Source organism: Chiloscyllium plagiosum, unplaced genomic scaffold, assembly GCF_037043375.1.
Source record: "Chiloscyllium plagiosum isolate Xiang-an unplaced genomic scaffold, Cpla_swu_hap1 HiC_scaffold_2, whole genome shotgun sequence".
Lineage (NCBI taxonomy): Eukaryota > Metazoa > Chordata > Chondrichthyes > Orectolobiformes > Hemiscylliidae > Chiloscyllium > Chiloscyllium plagiosum.
The window spans coordinates 163133202-163152569 of record NW_028270140.1 but is presented as its reverse complement, the minus strand read 5'-3'; the positions used below and the strand labels follow the sequence as shown (position 1 = coordinate 163152569).

Here is a 19368-nt window from a genome sequence, read left to right as displayed (position 1 = left end):
CAAACAGACACACACACTCACACACATACACAGACACAGAAACACACACACACACACACTCACACACACACACACAGACACACACAGACACTGACACAGACACACACACTCACACAAAGACATTGAAGTGGTGAATGTCCCCAGAGACAGTCAAACACACAGACAGGAAACAAGGTAAATGATCTGAAACAGCCCTTCCACTGCATCACACTGTCACTCAGCCTGTCCTAGGATGGCCAACATTCAGGAAAACATTGAGAATAACTACCACCGTGTGAAATGGGACAGATTTCAAACCGATCTAGCAGCTCAAGCCTGGGCACCCCTGAGGCGCTGTGGGCCAACAGCAGAACTCTACTCCAGCACAATCTGTAACCTCATGGCCCAGCATATCCCCCACTCACCCATTACCATAAGCCAGGGGGGATCAACCCCCTACAATTTGCCTCCTGATGTAACAGGTCCACAGATGATGCCATATCCATGGGCCTGTACTAATCCCTGGAACATCTGGACAACAAGGGTACCTACACCAGACTCCAGCTCATCAACTACAGCCCCGCCTTCATTATCCCCTCCAGACTGATCTCAAAACTCCAGCACCTTGATCTTGGCTTCGCTTCCTGCAACTGGATCCTCAGCTTCCTGACCCACAGACCACAGTCAGTGAGGATAGACAACAGGACCCCCTCCACAATAACATTCAACACTGGAGCCCCTCAAGGATGGATTCTCAGCCCCCCTCCGTACTCCCTGTACATCCACGACTGTGTTGCTAAATTCCAAACAACTGCCATTAACACATCTGCTGATGATACCCCGGTGTGGGATGGACATCTAAAAACAATGAGAGGAGAGAGAAAGGAGAGGGCTTGGTGATGTGGTGCAATGAGAACAGCCTATCTCTCAACCTCAGTAAAACTAAACACCTGAACATTTGACTTCAGAAATAAAGGAGGAGGACATACCCCCATCTACATCAACGGAGCTGTGGTTGAGAGGGTGGACAGCGTCAAGTTCCTCGGAGTGACAATAACTGGCATCCTGTCCTGGACTTCTCATGTAGATGAGATGGTCAAGAAGACCCAACAATGTGCCACGTCCTTCAGGATTCTCACCAACGTTTACAGATGCACCATTGAGAGTATACTGTCCGGGAGGTCAGTCATCTCAGCTCCAGGACATCGCTGCAGGAGTCCCTCAGGGGAGTGTCCTCGGCCCAACCACCTTCAGTTGCGTCATCAACGACCTTCCCTCCATCATAAGGTCAGGAGTGGGGATGTTCCCTGATGGTTGCACAATGTTCAGCACCATTCACAACTCCTCAGACACTGAAGCAGTCCGTGTTCAAATACAACAAGATCTGGACAATCTCCAGGCTTGGGCTAACAAGTGGAAAGTAACATTCGTGCCACACAAATGCCAGGCTATGACAATCACCAACAAGAGACAATCTAACCACTGCCCCTGGACATTCAATAGTATTACCATCACTGAATCCCCCACTATCAACATCCTGGGGGTTTCCACTGAATTAAACCGGACTGAACACAGTGGCTATGAGAGCAGGTCAGAGGCTGGGAATACTGTGGTGAGTAACTCCCCTCCTGACTCCCTGAAGCGTGTCCACCATCTACAAGGTACAAGTCAGGAGGGTGATGGAATACTCCCCACTTGCCCTGGATGGGGGCAGCTCCAACAACACTCAAGAAGCTCAACACCATCCAGGACAAAGCAGCCGCTTGATGGGCACCACATCGACAATCATCCCCTCCCTCCACCACTGACCCTCAGTAGCAGCAGTGTGTACCAGCTACAAGATGCAGAAACTCACCAAAGACCCTCAGGCAGCACCTTCCAAACCCACGGCCACTTCCGTCTAGAAGGACAAGGGCAGCAGGTACATGGGAACACCAACCCCTGCAAGTTCCCCTCCAAGCCCCTCACCATCCTGGGCAGCACGGTGGCACAGTGGTTAGCACTGCTGCCTCACAGCGCCAAAGACCTGGGTTCAATTCCCGCCTCAGGCGACTGACTGTGTGGAGTTTGCACGTTCTCCCCGTGTCTGTGTGGGTTTCCTCCGGGTGCTCCGGTTTCCTCCCACAGTCCAAAGATGTGCAGGTCAGGTGAATTGGCCATGCTAAATTGCCCGTAGTGTTAGGTAAGGGGGTAAATGTAGGGGTATGGGTGGGTTGTGCTTCGGCGGGGCGGTGTGGACTTGTTGGGCCGAAGGGCCTGTTTCCACACTGTGAGTAATCTAATCTAATCTAATCTAATAAACGCAAAGAACGGTGGATACTGGAAATCAGAAACAAAATCAGAAATTACTGGAATGCACCAGTATCTTGATGTTAGAAATCCTAAACCCCAAATGATAGCGGTATTATTTATTATACACCTTTATCATTCTAAACCATTTCTTGGTTGGACTGTGGACAGCTTTTATGAATAAAATAACTTTTTAAAAAAATCACCAGACAGCAGAAATTGTTATTCTCTCCATTACTCCATCTGATACCCCTAATATTTTAAAAACTTCAAAGAATTCATCCCTTGAACATCTGAACTTCGAGGGAATACAACCTTGATCTCTTCTGTTATCGTTCCTTATAAATTAACCCTTAGAGTTCTGGATCATTCTGGTGAATTTACACTGTACCAGATTGGTAAGGATGAGGTCAGTCTGTTTCTCCCTCTTGTTGGTTCCCTCACTACCTGCCGCAGACCCAGTCCAGCAGCGATGTCCTTTAGGACCTGACCAGCTCGATCAGTAATGCTGCTGCCGAGCCCCTCTTGGTGGGGGGGCATTGAAATCCCCCACTCAGAGGACATTCTGTGTCCTCCCCACCCTCAGTGCTTTCTCCAAGTGTTGTTCAGCCGGGGGAGGATGGTGTGTGGTAATCAGCAGGAGGTTTCCTTGCCCATGTTTAACCTGAAGCCATTTGAGGTTCAGAGTCAATTGTTGAGGACTCCCAGGGCAACCCCCTCCCGACTGTATCCCACAGTGCCGCCACCTCTGCTGGGTCTGTCCTGCCGGTGGGACCGGACATATCCAGGGATGGTAATAGTGGGCTGTGGGACATAGAACATACAATGTTACTGCGCTGTACAGGCCCTTCGGCCCTTTGTGTTGCACCGACCTGTGAAAATGATCTGATGTCCATCGAACCTACACCATTCCATTATTATCCATATGTATGTCTAACGCCCATCTAAATGCCCCTAACGTCGGTGAGCCCACTACTGTTAGAGGCAGGCCGTTCCACGCCCCTACTACTCTCGGAGTACCCCTTACATTGTCTGGAAGGTATGATTCCGTGAGAATGACTATGTCAGGCTGTTGCTTGACTCATCTGTGAGACAGCTCTCCCAATTCGGACACAGTCCCCAGATGTTAGTCCTTTCCAACAATGTGTGTTGGGGTTTCAATCCTGTCTCAGAAGGATTCATCCAGACTATGGCTGTGTCTGTCACCTATCCCTGAGCACTGTGCCACCATCAATCCCAATATCATCACTGGGCCCTGGGCCAGGTGAGTTTGGAACCTACAATGGCCAGCCTGGTTAACAACTGGATTGTCATCATTTGCCAGCTGTTTCTCTGTGGGCAGGAGTCACTAATGAGAATAAGGTGGGAATGTGCTGTCCTTGCTCATCCCCCTGGAACTGTCCACGCAATCGGGAAAAAGCCTCACAGATGGGACATTGATAGTCCAGACTGCCAGGCAGCAGCTGCTCACTCTGACTGTGAGGCACACACTGACACATACCTCATACTCCTTACTGAAGCCATTACTGAGGGTGTAAGTATCTTTCTCAGCCATGATCCTCATACACTGTCCAAAATCCTTCAGGGAGATCGAGGTATCTCCAAACGTCAGAGCCTCCAACAGCACGAGATAAATAAATTTATACTGATCCTGGAGCAAGCAGACAGAAAGACTGGGTCAGATCTAGGCCGAGAGAAAAAGACTGGAAGAGAGGGAGAAAGAGAGGCAGAGAGAGACAGACAGAGAGAAAGAGGCAGGGAGAGAGAGAGAGAAAGAGAGAAACAGGGAGAGAGAAAGGGAGAAGGAGAGAGTGTGGAAGCTGTTTTCACTGGCTTGCTTGTCTGCAGCCATTTTAGTCAGTCATGATGTTGTTCTTGGCTGACTTGGCCCCTGCCCTGGGTGGTCCTGCCATAATAGAACTTTCTGTATCAACCACATAACCTCTGCCCATTTATCTGCAACCACCCGCATTGACTCAAGGTCAGAGAACAATAGCTTGTTATATACAGTTTTAGAAAGCCGACCTCAGACTCTGCGTGGTGGATAGCCATGTAGGCCATCTACAGATTAATCTTGTGGCTCAGCTGAGCTATTTCATCTGTGGTACGGTGTAAATCCACAGTGATCTGGAGTAACACTGGACCATACGAAGGAAAGGTGAGCTACCCGTGATATCGCACAATAACGTTTGTCTATGCTCCAGGTCTGAGTCAGGAGAATTTCTTCAACAGAGAGAGAGAGAGAGAAAGGGAGAAAGAGGGGGAGACAGAGAGGGAAAGAGAGAGAAAGGGAGAGGGAGAGAGCGAGGGAGAAAGAGGGGGAGAGAGAAAGGAACTGTGAAACAGAGAGGTGGAAATTCTCTCTGACAATCTCTCTCCAGGGTTTGCTCTTTCCGTTCCCTCTCTCCGGGATCCACATAGGGGCAGGGTCTGCATCCTCACTTCCCTTGAGTCAATGTTCCCTCCCCCAAAGTTGCATAATTTCCTTGCCTCAGGGTCTCCCCTCCCTCAGGGCCCCCCTCCCTCAGGGTCCCTCTCCTTCAGGGTCTCTCCCCTCCCTCAGGGTCTCCCCTCCCTCAGGGTCCCTCTCCCTCAGGGTCTCTCCCCTCCCTCAGGGTCTCCCCTCCCTCAGGGTCTCTCTCCTCCCTCAGGGTCCCTCTCCCTCAGGGTCTCTCCCCTCCCTCAGGGTCTCCCCTCCCTCAGGGTCCCTCTCCTTCAGGGTCTCTCCCCTCCCTCAGGGTCTCTCCCCTCCCTCAGGGCCCCCCTCCCTCAGGGTCTCCCCTCCCTCAGGGTCTCCCTCTCCCTCAGGGTCTCTCCCCTCCCTCAAGGTCCCTCTCCCTCAGGGTCCCCCTCCCTCAGGGTCTCCCCTCCCTCAGGGTCTCTCCCCTCCCTCAGGGTCTCCCCTCCCTCAGGGTCCCCCTCCCTCAGGGTCTCCCCCTCCCTCAGGGTCTCCCTCTCCCTCAGGGTCTCTCCCCTCCCTCAGGGTCTCCCACTCCCTCAGGGTCTCGCTCCCTCGGGTCTCTCCCCTCCCTTAGGGTCTCCCCTCCCTCAGGGTCTCTCCCCTCCCTCAGGGTCTCTCCCCTCCCTCAGGGTCTCCCACTCCCTCAGGGTCTCGCTCCCTCGGGTCTCTCCCCTCCCTCAGGGTCCCTCTCCCTCAGGGTCTCTCCCCTCCCTCAGGGTCCCTCTCCCTCAGGGTCTCTCCCCTCCCTCAGGGTCCCTCTCCCTCAGGGTCTCTCCCCTCCCTCAGGGTCTCCCCTCCCTCAGGGTCTCCCTCTCCCTCAGGGTTTCCCACTCCCTCAGGGTCTCGCTCCCTCGGGTCTCTCCCCTCCCTCAGGGCCCCCCTCCCTCAGGGTCTCTCCCCTCCCTCAGGGTCTCCCCTCCCTCAGGGTCTCTCTCCTCCCTCAGGGTCCCTCTCCTTCAAGGTCTCTCCCCTCCCTCAAGGTCCCCCTCCCTCAGGGTCCCCCTCCCTCAGGGTCTCCCTCCCTCAGGGTCTCCCCCTCCCTCAGGGTCTCCCCTCCCTCAGGGTCCCCCTCCCTCAGGGTCCCCCTCCCTCAGGTCTCCCCCCTCCCTCAGGGTCTCCCCTACCTCAGGGTCTCCCCTCCCTTAGGGTCCCTCTCCCTCAGGGTCTCTCCCCTCCCTCACGGTCTCCCCTCCCTCAGGGTCCCCCTCCCTCAGGGTCTCTCCCCTCCCTCAGGGTCTCCCCTCCCTCAGGTTCTCCCCTCACTCAGGGTCTCCCCTCCCTCAGGTTCTCCTCTCACTCAGGGTCTCCCCTCCCTCAGGGTCTCCCCTCCCTCAGGTTCTCCCCTCACTCAGGGTCTCCCCTCCCTCAGGGTCTCCCCTCACTCAGGGTCTCCCCACCCTCAGGGTCTCTCCCCTCCCTCAGGTTCTCCCCTCACTCAGGGTCTCCCCTCCCTCAGGGTCTCTCCCCTCCCTCAGGGTCTCCTCCCAGAGGTAGGGGGAAGGGGGAGGGGAGTGCGTGCGCTCACCTGGGTCTGCACCATGTGGGGCCGATTCTTGCGCAGACCCTCCACACAGGTGAACACATCGACCTTGCCATCTTCATCCGCCATCTTGAGGAGGTAATCGATGGCGATGAACGTTCCAGTCCGGCCGACTCCAGCACTGTCCAAACACCCAGCATCAGACTGCACGCCAGCCCCAACACGGACCCCACACACGGACCCACACCCCAACACGGACCCCGCACACGGACCCACACCCCAACACGGATCCCGCACACGGACCCACACCCCAACACGGACCCCGCACACGGACCCACACCCCAACACGGACCCCGCACACGGACCCACACCCCAACATGGACCCCGCACACGGACCCACACCCCAACACGGACCCCGCACATGGACCCACACCCCAACACGGACCCCGCACACGGACCCACACCCCAACACGGACCCCGCACACGGACCCACACCCCAACACGGACCCCGCACACGGACCCCTCACACTGACCCCCGCACACTGACCCCTCACACTGACCCCGCACACTGACCCCACACACTGACCCCACACACTGACCCCACACACTGACCCCTCACACTGACCCCCGCACACTGACCCCTCACACTGACCCCGCACACTGACCCCGCACACTGACCCCTCACACTGACCCCGCACACTGACCCCTCACACTGACCCCGCACACTGACCCCGCACACTGACCCCGCACACTGACCCCTCACACAGACTCCGCACACTGACCCCTCACACTGACCCCGCACACTGACCCCGCACACTGACCCCTCACACTGACCCCGCACACTGACCCCTCACACTGACCCCTCACACTGACCCCGCACACTGACCCCTCACACAGACTCCGCACACTGACCCCTCACACAGACTCCGCACACTGACCCCTCACACTGACCCCTCACACTGACCCCGCACACTGACCCCTCACACTGACCCCTCACACTGACCCCGCACACTGACCCCTCACACAGACTCCGCACACTGACCCCTCACACTGACCCCTCACACTGACCCCTCACACTGACCCCGCACACTGACCCCTCACACTGACCCCTCACACTGACCCTGCACACTCACCCCTCACACTGACCCCTGCACACTGACCCCTCACACTGACCACTCACACTGACCCCTCACACTGACCCCTCACACTGACCCCTCACACTGACCCCTGCACACTGACCCCTCACACTGACCCCTCACACTGACCCCTCACTCTGACCCCTGCACACTGACCCTGCACACTGACCCCTCACTCTGACCCCTGCACACTGACCCTGCACACTGACCCCCTCATACTGACCCCACACTGACCACTCACACTGACCCCCCACACTGACCACTCACACTGACCCCTCACACTGACCCCCTCACACTGACCCCACACTGACCCCTCACACTAACCCTTCACACTGACCCCTCACACTGACCCCACACACTGACTCCTGAAGAAGGGCCTGTGCCCGAAACGTCGAATCTCCTGTTCCCTGGATGCTGCCTGACCTGCTGTGCTGTTCCAGCAATAAAGTTTCAACCCTCACACTGACCCCTCACACTAACCCCCGCACACTGACCCCTCACACAGACTCTGCACACTGACCCTCACACTGGCCCTGCACATGACCCCACACACTGACTCCCACACACTGACCCCTGCACACTGACCTCTCACACTGACCCCCGCACACTGAACCGTCACACAGACCCCCACACACTGACCCTGCACACTGACCCCTCACACTGACCCCTCACACTGACGCCTCACACTGACCCCGCACACTGACCCCTGCACACTGACCCCGCACACTGACCCCTGCACACTGACCCCTAACACTGACCCTGCACATGACCCCTCACACTGACCCTGCACATTGACCCTGCATATGACCCCGCACACTGACCCCTGCACACTGACCCCTAACACTGACCCTGCACATGACCCCTCACATTATCCCCTCACACTGACCCCCTCACACTGACCCCTCACACTAACCCCCGCACACTGACCCCTCACACAGACTCTGCACACTGACCCTCACACTGACCCCTCACACTGACCCCTCACACAGACCCCCGCACACTGACCCTGCACACTGACCCCTCACACTGACCCCCCACACTGACCCCTCACATTGACCCCACACACTGACCCCTGCACATTGACCCTGCACATGACCTCTCACACTGACCCTGCACATGACCCTGCACACTGACCCTGCACATGACCCTGCACACTGACCTCTCACACTGACCCCGCACACTGTCCACTCACACTGACCCCCGCACACTGACCCGTCACACTGGCCCTGCACACTGACCCCTCACACTGACGCCTCACACTGACCCCTCACACTGACCACTCACACTGACCCCACACACTGACCCCCTCTCACTGACACCGCACATTGACCCCGCACACTGACCACTCACACCGACCCCCTCACACTAACCCCCTCACACTGACCCCCTCACACTGACCCCACACACTGACCCCGCACACTGACCCCTCACACTGACCCCCGCACACTGACCCCGCACACTGACCCCTCACACTGACCCCGCACACTGACCCCGCACACTGACCCCTCACACTGACCCCGCACACTGACCCCGCACACTGACCCCGCACGCGAACCACCGCACTCTGACCCCTCACACAGACTCCGCACACTGACCCCTCACACTGCCCCCTCACACTGAACGCGCACACTGACCCCGCACACTGACCCCTCACACAGACTCCGCACACTGACCCCTCACACTGACCCCTCACACTGACCCCTCACACTGACCCCGCACACTGACCCCTCACACTGACCCTGCAAACTCACCCCTCACACTGACCCTGCACACTGACCCCTCACACTGACCCCGCACACTGACCACTCACACTGACCCCGCACACTGACCCTGCACACTGACCCCGCACACTGACCCCTCACACTGACCCCGCACATTGACCCCGCACACTGACGCCTCACACTGACCCCTCACACTGACCACTCACACTGTCCCCGCACACTGACCGCCTCACACCGACCCCGCACACTGACCCCCTCATACTGACCCCACACTGACCTCTCACACTGACTCCTCACACTGACGCCTCACACCGACCCCTCACACTGACCCCTCACACCGACCCCTCACACCGACCCCTCACACCGACCCCTCACACTGACCCCTCACACTGACCCATCACACCGACCCCGCACACTGATCCCCTCACACTGACCCCTCACACTGACCCCTCACTCTGACCCCTGCACACTGACCCTGCACACTGACCCCTCACTCTGACCCCTGCACACTGACCCTGCACACTGACCCCCTCACACTGACCCCACACTGACCACTCACACTGACCCCCCACACTGACCACTCACACTGACCCCTCACACTGACCCCCTCACACTGACCCCACACTGACCCCTCACACTAACCCCTCACACTGACCCCTCACACTGACCCCACACACTGACTCCTGAAGAAGGGCCTGTGCCCGAAACGTCGAATCTCCTGTTCCCTGGATGCTGCCTGACCTGCTGTGCTGTTCCAGCAATAAAGTTTCAACCCTCACACTGACCCCTCACACTAACCCCCGCACACTGACCCCTCACACAGACTCTGCACACTGACCCTCACACTGGCCCTGCACATGACCCCACACACTGACTCCCACACACTGACCCCTGCACACTGACCTCTCACACTGACCCCCGCACACTGAACCGTCACACAGACCCCCACACACTGACCCTGCACACTGACCCCTCACACTGACCCCTCACACTGACGCCTCACACTGACCCCGCACACTGACCCCTGCACACTGACCCCGCACACTGACCCCTGCACACTGACCCCTAACACTGACCCTGCACATGACCCCTCACACTGACCCTGCACATTGACCCTGCATATGACCCCGCACACTGACCCCTGCACACTGACCCCTAACACTGACCCTGCACATGACCCCTCACATTATCCCCTCACACTGACCCCCTCACACTGACCCCTCACACTAACCCCCACACACTGACCCCTCACACAGACTCTGCACACTGACCCTCACACTGACCCCTCACACTGACCCCTCACACTGACCCCCGCACACTGACCCTGCACACTGACCCCTCACACTGACCCCCCACACTGACCCCTCACATTGACCCCACACACTGACCCCTGCACATTGACCCTGCACATGACCTCTCACACTGACCCTGCACATGACCCTGCACATGACCCTGCACACTGACCTCTCACACTGACCCCGCACACTGTCCACTCACACTGACCCCCGCACACTGACCCGTCACACTGGCCCTGCACACTGACCCCTGCACATTGACCCTGCACATGACCTCTCACACTGACCCTGCACATGACCCTGCACATGACCCTGCACACTGACGCCTCACACTGACCCCTCACACTGACCACTCACACTGACCCCACACACTGACCCCCTCTCACTGACACCGCACATTGACCCCGCACACTGACCACTCACACCGACCCCCTCACACTAACCCCCTCACACTGACCCCCTCACACTGACCCCACACACTGACCCCGCACACTGACCCCTCACACTGACCCCCGCACACTGACCCCGCACACTGACCCCTCACACTGACCCCGCACACTGACCCCGCACACTGACCCCTCACACTGACCCCGCACACTGACCCCGCACACTGACCCCGCACACTGACCCCTCACGCTGACTCCGCACACTGACCCCGCACACTGACCCCACAAACGGACCCCGCACACTGACCCCACACACTGACCCCTCACACTGACCCCTCATACTGACCCCGCACACTGACCCATCGCACTGACCCCTCACACTGACCCCTCACACTGACCCCGCACACTGACCCCGCACACTGACCCCTCAAAATGACCCCGCACACTGACCCCTCACACTGACCCTGCACATTGACCCTGCACACTGACCCCTCACAATGACCCCGCACACTGACCCCTCAGACTGATCCTGCAGTTTGACCCCGCACACTGACCCCTCACACTGACCCCGCACACTGACCCCTCAAAATGACCCCGCACACTGACCCTGCACATTGACCCTGCACACTGACCCCTAAGACTGATCCTGCAGTTTGACCCCGCACACTGACCCCTCACACTGACCCCGCACACTGACCCCGCACACTGACCCCCGCACACTGACCCTGCACACAGACCCCTCACACTGAACCATCACACTGACCCCGCACACTGACCCCCGCACACTGACCCCCGCACACTGACCCCCGCACACTGACCCCGCACACTGACCCTGCACACTGACCCTGCACATGACCCCGCACATTGACCCATCACACTGGCCCTGCACATGACCCCGCACACTGACCCCTCACACTGACACTGCACACTGACCCTGCACACTGACCCCTGCACACTGACCCCAGCACACTGACCCCTAACACTGACCCTGCACATGACCCCTCACATTGTCCCCTCACACTGACCCCTCACACAGACCCAGCACACTGACCCCTCACACGAACCCCCGCACTCTGACCCCTCACACAGACTCCGCACACTGACCCCTCACACAGACCCCGCACACTGACCCCGCACGTGAACCACCGCACTCTGACCCCTCACACAGACTCCGCACACTGACCCCTCACACTGCCCCCTCACACTGACCGCGCACACTGACCCCGCACACTGACCCCTCACACAGACTCCGCACACTGACCCCTCACACTGACCCCTCACACTGACCCCTCACACTGACCCCGCACACTGACCCCTCACACTGACCCTGCACACTCACCCCTCACACTGACCCCGCACACTGACCCCTCACACTGACCCCGCACACTGACCACTCACACTGACCCCGCACACTGACCCCGCACACTGACCCCGCACACTGACCCCTCACACTGACCCCGCACATTGACCCCGCACACTGACGCCTCACACTGACCCCTCACACTGACCACTCACACTGACCCCGCACACTGACCGCCTCACACCGACCCCGCACACTGACCCCCTCATACTGACCCCACACTGACCTCTCACACTGACTCCTCACACTGACGCCTCACACCGACCCCTCACACTGACCCCTCACACCGACCCCTCACACCGACCCCTCACACTGACCCCTCACACTGACCCCTCACACCGACCCCGCACACTGATCCCCTCACACTGACCCCCTCACACTGACCCCTCACACTGACCCCTCACACTGACCCCTTCACATTGACCCCTCACACTGACCCCCTCACACTGACCCCTCACACTAACCCTGCACACTGACTCCTGCACACTGACCCCCTCACATTGACCCCACACTGACCCCTCACACTGACCCCCTCACACTGACCCCCTCACACTGACCCCAAACTGACCCCACACACTAACCCCTCACACTGACCCCTCACACTGACCCCGCACACTGACCCGCACACTGACCCCACACACGGACCCCGCATACTGACCCCTCACACTGACCCCGCACACTGACCCCACACACGGACCCCACACACTGACCACTCACACTGACCCCACACACTGACCCCGCACACTGACCCCACAAACTGACCCCGCACACTGACCCCGCACACTGACCCCTCAAAATGACCCCGCACACTGACCCTGCACATTGACCCTGCACACTGACCCCTCAGACTGATCCTGCAGTTTGACCCCGCACACTGACCCCTCACACTGACCCCGCACACTGACCCCGCACACTGACCCCCGCACACTGACCCCGCACATTGACCCCGCACACTGACGCCTCACACTGACCCCTCACACTACCCCCGCACTCTGACCCCTCACACAGACTCTGCACACTGACCCCTCACACTGCCCCCTCACACTGACCACGCACACTGACCCCGCACACTGACCCCTCACACAGACTCCGCACACTGACCCCTCACACTGACCCCTCACACTGACCCCTCACACTGACCCCGCACACTGACCCCTCACACTGACCCTGCACACTCACCCCTCACACTGACCCCGCACACTGACCCCTCACACTGACCCCCGCACACTGACCCCCGCACACTGACCCCTCACACTGACCCCCGCACACTGACCCGTCGCACTGACCCCTCACACTTACCCATCACACTGACCCCGCACACTGACCCCTCACACTGACCCCGCACACTGACCCCGCACACTGACCCCTCACACTGACCCCGCACACTGACCCCGCACACTGACCCCGCACACTGACCCCTCACACTGACCCTGCACATTGACCCCGCACACTGACGCCTCACACTGACCCCTCACACTGACCACTCACACTGACCCCGCACACTGACCGCCTCACACCGACCCCGCACACTGACCCCCTCATACTGACCCCACACTGACCTCTCACACTGACCCTGCACACTGACTCCTCACACTGACGCCTCACACCGACCACTCACACTGACCCCTCACACTGACCCCTCACACCGACCCATCACACCGACCCCTCACACTGACCCCTCACACTGACCCCTCACACTGACCCCTCACACCGACCCCGCACACTGATCCCCTCACACTCACCCCCTCACACTGACCCCTCACACTGACCCCTTCACATTGACCCCTCACACTCACCCCCTCACACTGACCCCTCACACTGACCCTGCACACTGACCTCTGCACACTGACCCCCTCACATTGACCCCACACTGACCCCTCACACTGACCCCCTCACACTGACCCCCTCACACTGACCCCAAACTGACCCCACACACTAACCCCTCACACTGACCCCTCACACTGACCCCGCACACTGACCCGCACACTGACCCCACACACGGACCCCTCACACTGACCCCGCACACTGACCCCACACACGGACCCCGCACACTGACCCCTCACACTGACCCCGCACACTGACCCCACACACGGACCCCACACACTGACCACTCACACTGACCCCACACACTGACACCGCACACTGACCCCACAAACTGACCCCGCACACTGACCCCGCACACTGACCCCGCACACTGACCCCTCAAAATGACCCCGCACACTGACCCTGCACATTGACCCTGCACACTGACCCCTCAGACTGATCCTGCAGTTTGACCCCGCACACTGACCCCTCACACTGACCCCTCACACTGACCCCGCACACTGACCCCGCACACTGACCCCCGCACACTGACCCCGCACATTGACCCCGCACACTGACCGCCTCACACCGACCCCGCACACTGACCCCCCTCATACTGACCCCACACTGACCTCTCACACTGACTCCTCACACTGACGCCTCACACCGACCCCTCACACTGACCCCTCACACTGACCCCTCACACCGACCCCTCACACCGACCCCTCACACTGACCCCTCACACTGACCCCTCACACCAACCCCGCACACTGATCCCCTCACACTGACCCCCTCACACTGACCCCTCACACTGACCCCTCACACTGACCCCTTCACATTGACCCCTCACACTGACCCCCTCACACTGACCCCTCACACTGACCCTGCACACTGACTCCTGCACACTGACCCCATCACATTGACCCCACACTGACCCCCTCACACTGACCCCCTCACACAGACCCCCTCACACTGACCCCAAACTGACCCCACACACTAACCCCTCACACTGACCCCTCACACTGACCCCGCACACTGACCCGCACACTGACCCCACACACGGACCCCACACACTGACCCCTCACACTGACCCCGCACACAGACCCCTCACACAGACTCTGCACACTGACCCCTCACACTGCCCCCTCACACTGACCACGCACACTGACCCCGCACACTGACCCCTCACACAGACTCTGCACACTGACCCCTCACACTGACCCCTCACACTGACCCCTCACACTGACCCCGCACACTGACCCCTCACACTGGCCCTGCACACTCACCCCTCACACTGACCCCGCACACTGACCCCTCACACTGACCCCCGCACACTGACCCCCGCACACTGACCCCTCACACTGACCCCCGCACACTGACCCGTCGCACTGACCCCTCACACTTACCCATCACACTGACCCCGCACACTGACCCCTCACACTGACCCCGCACACTGACCCCGCACACTGACCCCTCACACTGACCCCGCACACTGACCCCGCACACTGACCCCGCACACTGACCCCTCACACTGACCCTGCACATTGACCCCGCACACTGACGCCTCACACTGACCCCTCACACTGACCACTCACACTGACCCCGCACACTGACCGCCTCACACCGACCCCGCACACTGACCCCCTCATACTGACCCCACACTGACCTCTCACACTGACCCTGCACACTGACTCCTCACACTGACGCCTCACACCGACCACTCACACTGACCCCTCACACCGACCCATCACACCGACCCCTCACACTGACCCCTCACACTGACCCCTCACACTGACCCCTCACACTGACCCCTCACACCGACCCCGCACACTGATCCCCTCACACTCACCCCCTCACACTGACCCCTCACACTGACCCCTTCACATTGACCCCTCACACTGACCCCCTCACACTGACCCCTCACACTGACCCTGCACACTGACTCCTGCACACTGACCCCCTCACATTGACCCCACACTGACCCCTCACACTGACCCCCTCACACTGACCCCCTCACACTGACCCCAAACTGACCCCACACACTAACCCCTCACACTGACCCCTCACACTGACCCCGCACACTGACCCGCACACTGACCCCACACACGGACCCCTCACACTGACCCCGCACACTGACCCCACACACGGACCCCGCACACTGACCCCTCACACTGACCCCGCACACTGACCCCACACACGGACCCCACACACTGACCACTCACACTGACCCCACACACTGACACCGCACACTGACCCCACAAACTGACCCCGCACACTGACCCCGCACACTGACCCCGCACACTGACCCCTCAAAATGACCCCGCACACTGACCCTGCACATTGACCCTGCACACTGACCCCTCAGACTGATCCTGCAGTTTGACCCCGCACACTGACCCCTCACACTGACCCCGCACACTGACCCCGCACACTGACCCCCGCACACTGACCCCGCACATTGACCCCGCACACTGACCGCCTCACACCGACCCCGCACACTGACCCCCCTCATACTGACCCCACACTGACCTCTCACACTGACTCCTCACACTGACGCCTCACACCGACCCCTCACACTGACCCCTCACACTGACCCCTCACACCGACCCCTCACACCGACCCCTCACACTGACCCCTCACACTGACCCCTCACACCAACCCCGCACACTGATCCCCTCACACTGACCCCTCACACTGACCCCTCACACCGACCCTGCACACTGATCCCCTCACACTGACCCGCTCACACTGACCCCTCACACTGACCCCTTCACATTGACCCCTCACACTGACCCCTCACACTGACCCTGCACACTGACTCCTGCACACTGACCCCCTCACATTGACCCCACACTGACCCCTCACACTGACCCCCTCACATTGACCCCCTCACACTGACCCCAAACTGACCCCACACACTAACCCCTCACACTGACCCCTCACACTGACCCCTCACACTGACCCCTCACACTGACCCCTCACACCGACCCCTTCACATTGACCCCTCACACTGACCCCTCACACTGACCCTGCACACTGACTCCTGCACACTGACCCCCTCACATTGACCCCACACTGACCCCTCACACTGACCCCCTCACATTGACCCGCTCACACTGACCTCTCACACTGACTCCTCACACTGACGCCTCACACCGACCCCTCACACTGACCCCTCACACTGACCCCGCACACAGACCCCACACACGGACCCCACACACTGACCACTCACACTGACCCCTCACACTGACCCCGCACACTGACCCCACACACGGACCCCACACACTGACCACTCACACTGACCCCACACACTGACCCCGCACACTGACCCCACAAACTGACCCCGCACACTGACCCCGCACACTGACCCCGCACACTGACCCCTCAAAATGACCCCGCACACTGACCCTGCACATTGACCCTGCACACTGACCCCTCAGACTGATCCTGCAGTTTGACCCCGCACACTGACCCCTCACACTGACCCCGCACACTGACTCCGCACACTGACCCCCGCACACTGACCCCGCACATTGACCCCGCACACTGACGCCTCACACTGACCCCTCACACTGACCACTCACACTACCCCCGCACTCTGACCCCTCACACAGACTCCGCACACTGACCCCTCACACTGCCCCCTCACACTGACCGCGCACACTGACCCCGCACACTGACCCCTCACACAGACTCCGCACACTGACCCCTCACACTGACCCCTCACACTGACCCCTCACACTGACCCCGCACACTGACCCCTCACACTGACCCTGCACACTCACCCCTCACACTGACCCCGCACACTGACCCCTCACACTGACCCCCACACACTGACCCCTCACACTGACCCCGCACATTGACCCCGCACACTGACCCCTCACACTGACCCCCGCACACTGACCCGTCGCACTGACCCCTCACACTGACCCATCACACTGACCCCGCACACTGACCCCTCACACTGACCCCGCACACTGACCCCGCACACTGACCCCGCACACTGACCCCTCACACTGACCCCGCACATTGACCCCGCACACTGACGCCTCACACTGACCCCTCACACTGACCACTCACACTGACCGCGCACACTGACCGCCTCACACCGACCCCGCACACTGACCCCCTCATACTGACCCCACACTGACCTCTCACACTGACCCTGCACACTGACTCCTCACACTGACGCCTCACACCGACCCCTCACACTGACCCCTCACACTGACCCCTCACACCGACCCATCACACCGACCCCTCACACTGACCCCTCACACTGACCCCTCACACCGACCCCGCACACTGATCCCCTCACACTGACCCCCTCACACTGACCGTGCACACTGACCGCGCACACTGACCCCTCACACAGACTCCGCACACTGACCCCTCACACTGACCCCGCACACTGACCACTCACACTGACCCTGCACACTCACCCCACACACTGACCCTGCACATTGACCCTGCACACTGACCCCTCAGACTGATCCTGCAGTTTGACCCCGCACACTGACCCCTCACACTGACCCCGCACACTGACCCCCGCACACTGACCCCCGCACACTGACCCCGCACATTGACCCCGCACACTGACGCCTCACACTGACCCCTCACACTGACCACTCACACTACCCCCGCACTCTGACCCCTCACACAGACTCCGCACACTGACCCCTCACACTGCCCCCTCACACTGACCGCGCACACTGACCCCGCACACTGACCCCTCACACAGACTCCGCACACTGACCCCTCACACTGACCCCTCACACTGACCCCTCACACTGACCCCGCACACTGACCCCTCACACTGACCCTGCACACTCACCCCTCACACTGACCCCGCACACTGACCCTCACACTGACCCCCGCACACTGACCCCTCACACTGGCCCTGCACACTGACCCCCCACTCTGACCCCCGCACACCAACCCCCGCACACTGACCCCTCACACTGACCCCCGCACACTGACCCGTCGCACTGACCCCTCACACTGACCCATCACACTGACCCCGCACACTGACCCCTCACACTGACCCCGCACACTGACCCCGCACACTGACCCCGCACACTGACCCCTCACACTGACCCCGCACATTGACCCCGCACACTGACGCCTCACACTGACCCCTCACACTGACCACTCACACTGACCCCGCACACTGACCGCCTCACACCGACCCCGCACACTGACCCCCTCATACTGACCCCACACTGACCTCTCACACTGACCCTGCACACTGACTCCTCACACTGACGCCTCACACCGACCCCCTCACACTGACCCCTCACACTGACCCCTCACACCGACCCATCACACCGACCCCTCACACTGACCCCTCACACTGACCCCTCACACCGACCCCGCACACTGATCCCCTCACACTGACCCCCTCACACTGACCCCTCACACTGACCCCTTCACATTGACCCCTCACACTGACCCCCTCACA

The 19368-nt window shown here is 59.9% G+C and overlaps 1 protein-coding gene across 1 annotated transcript in view; it reads right to left on the bottom strand.

Annotated features, from left to right (window-relative positions):
• LOC122546955 (receptor-type tyrosine-protein phosphatase mu-like) overlaps window positions 1-19368 on the bottom strand; it is a 319090-nt gene that overhangs the window by 204296 nt on the left and 95426 nt on the right. The window contains exons 6-7 of the mRNA XM_087975319.1: window positions 6255-6390; window positions 3770-3919 (exon numbers count right to left, since the gene is read on the bottom strand). Of these exons, the coding sequence (XP_087831445.1) occupies window positions 3770-3919; window positions 6255-6390 (286 nt within the window). The remainder of the gene's footprint in view (window positions 1-3769; window positions 3920-6254; window positions 6391-19368) is intronic.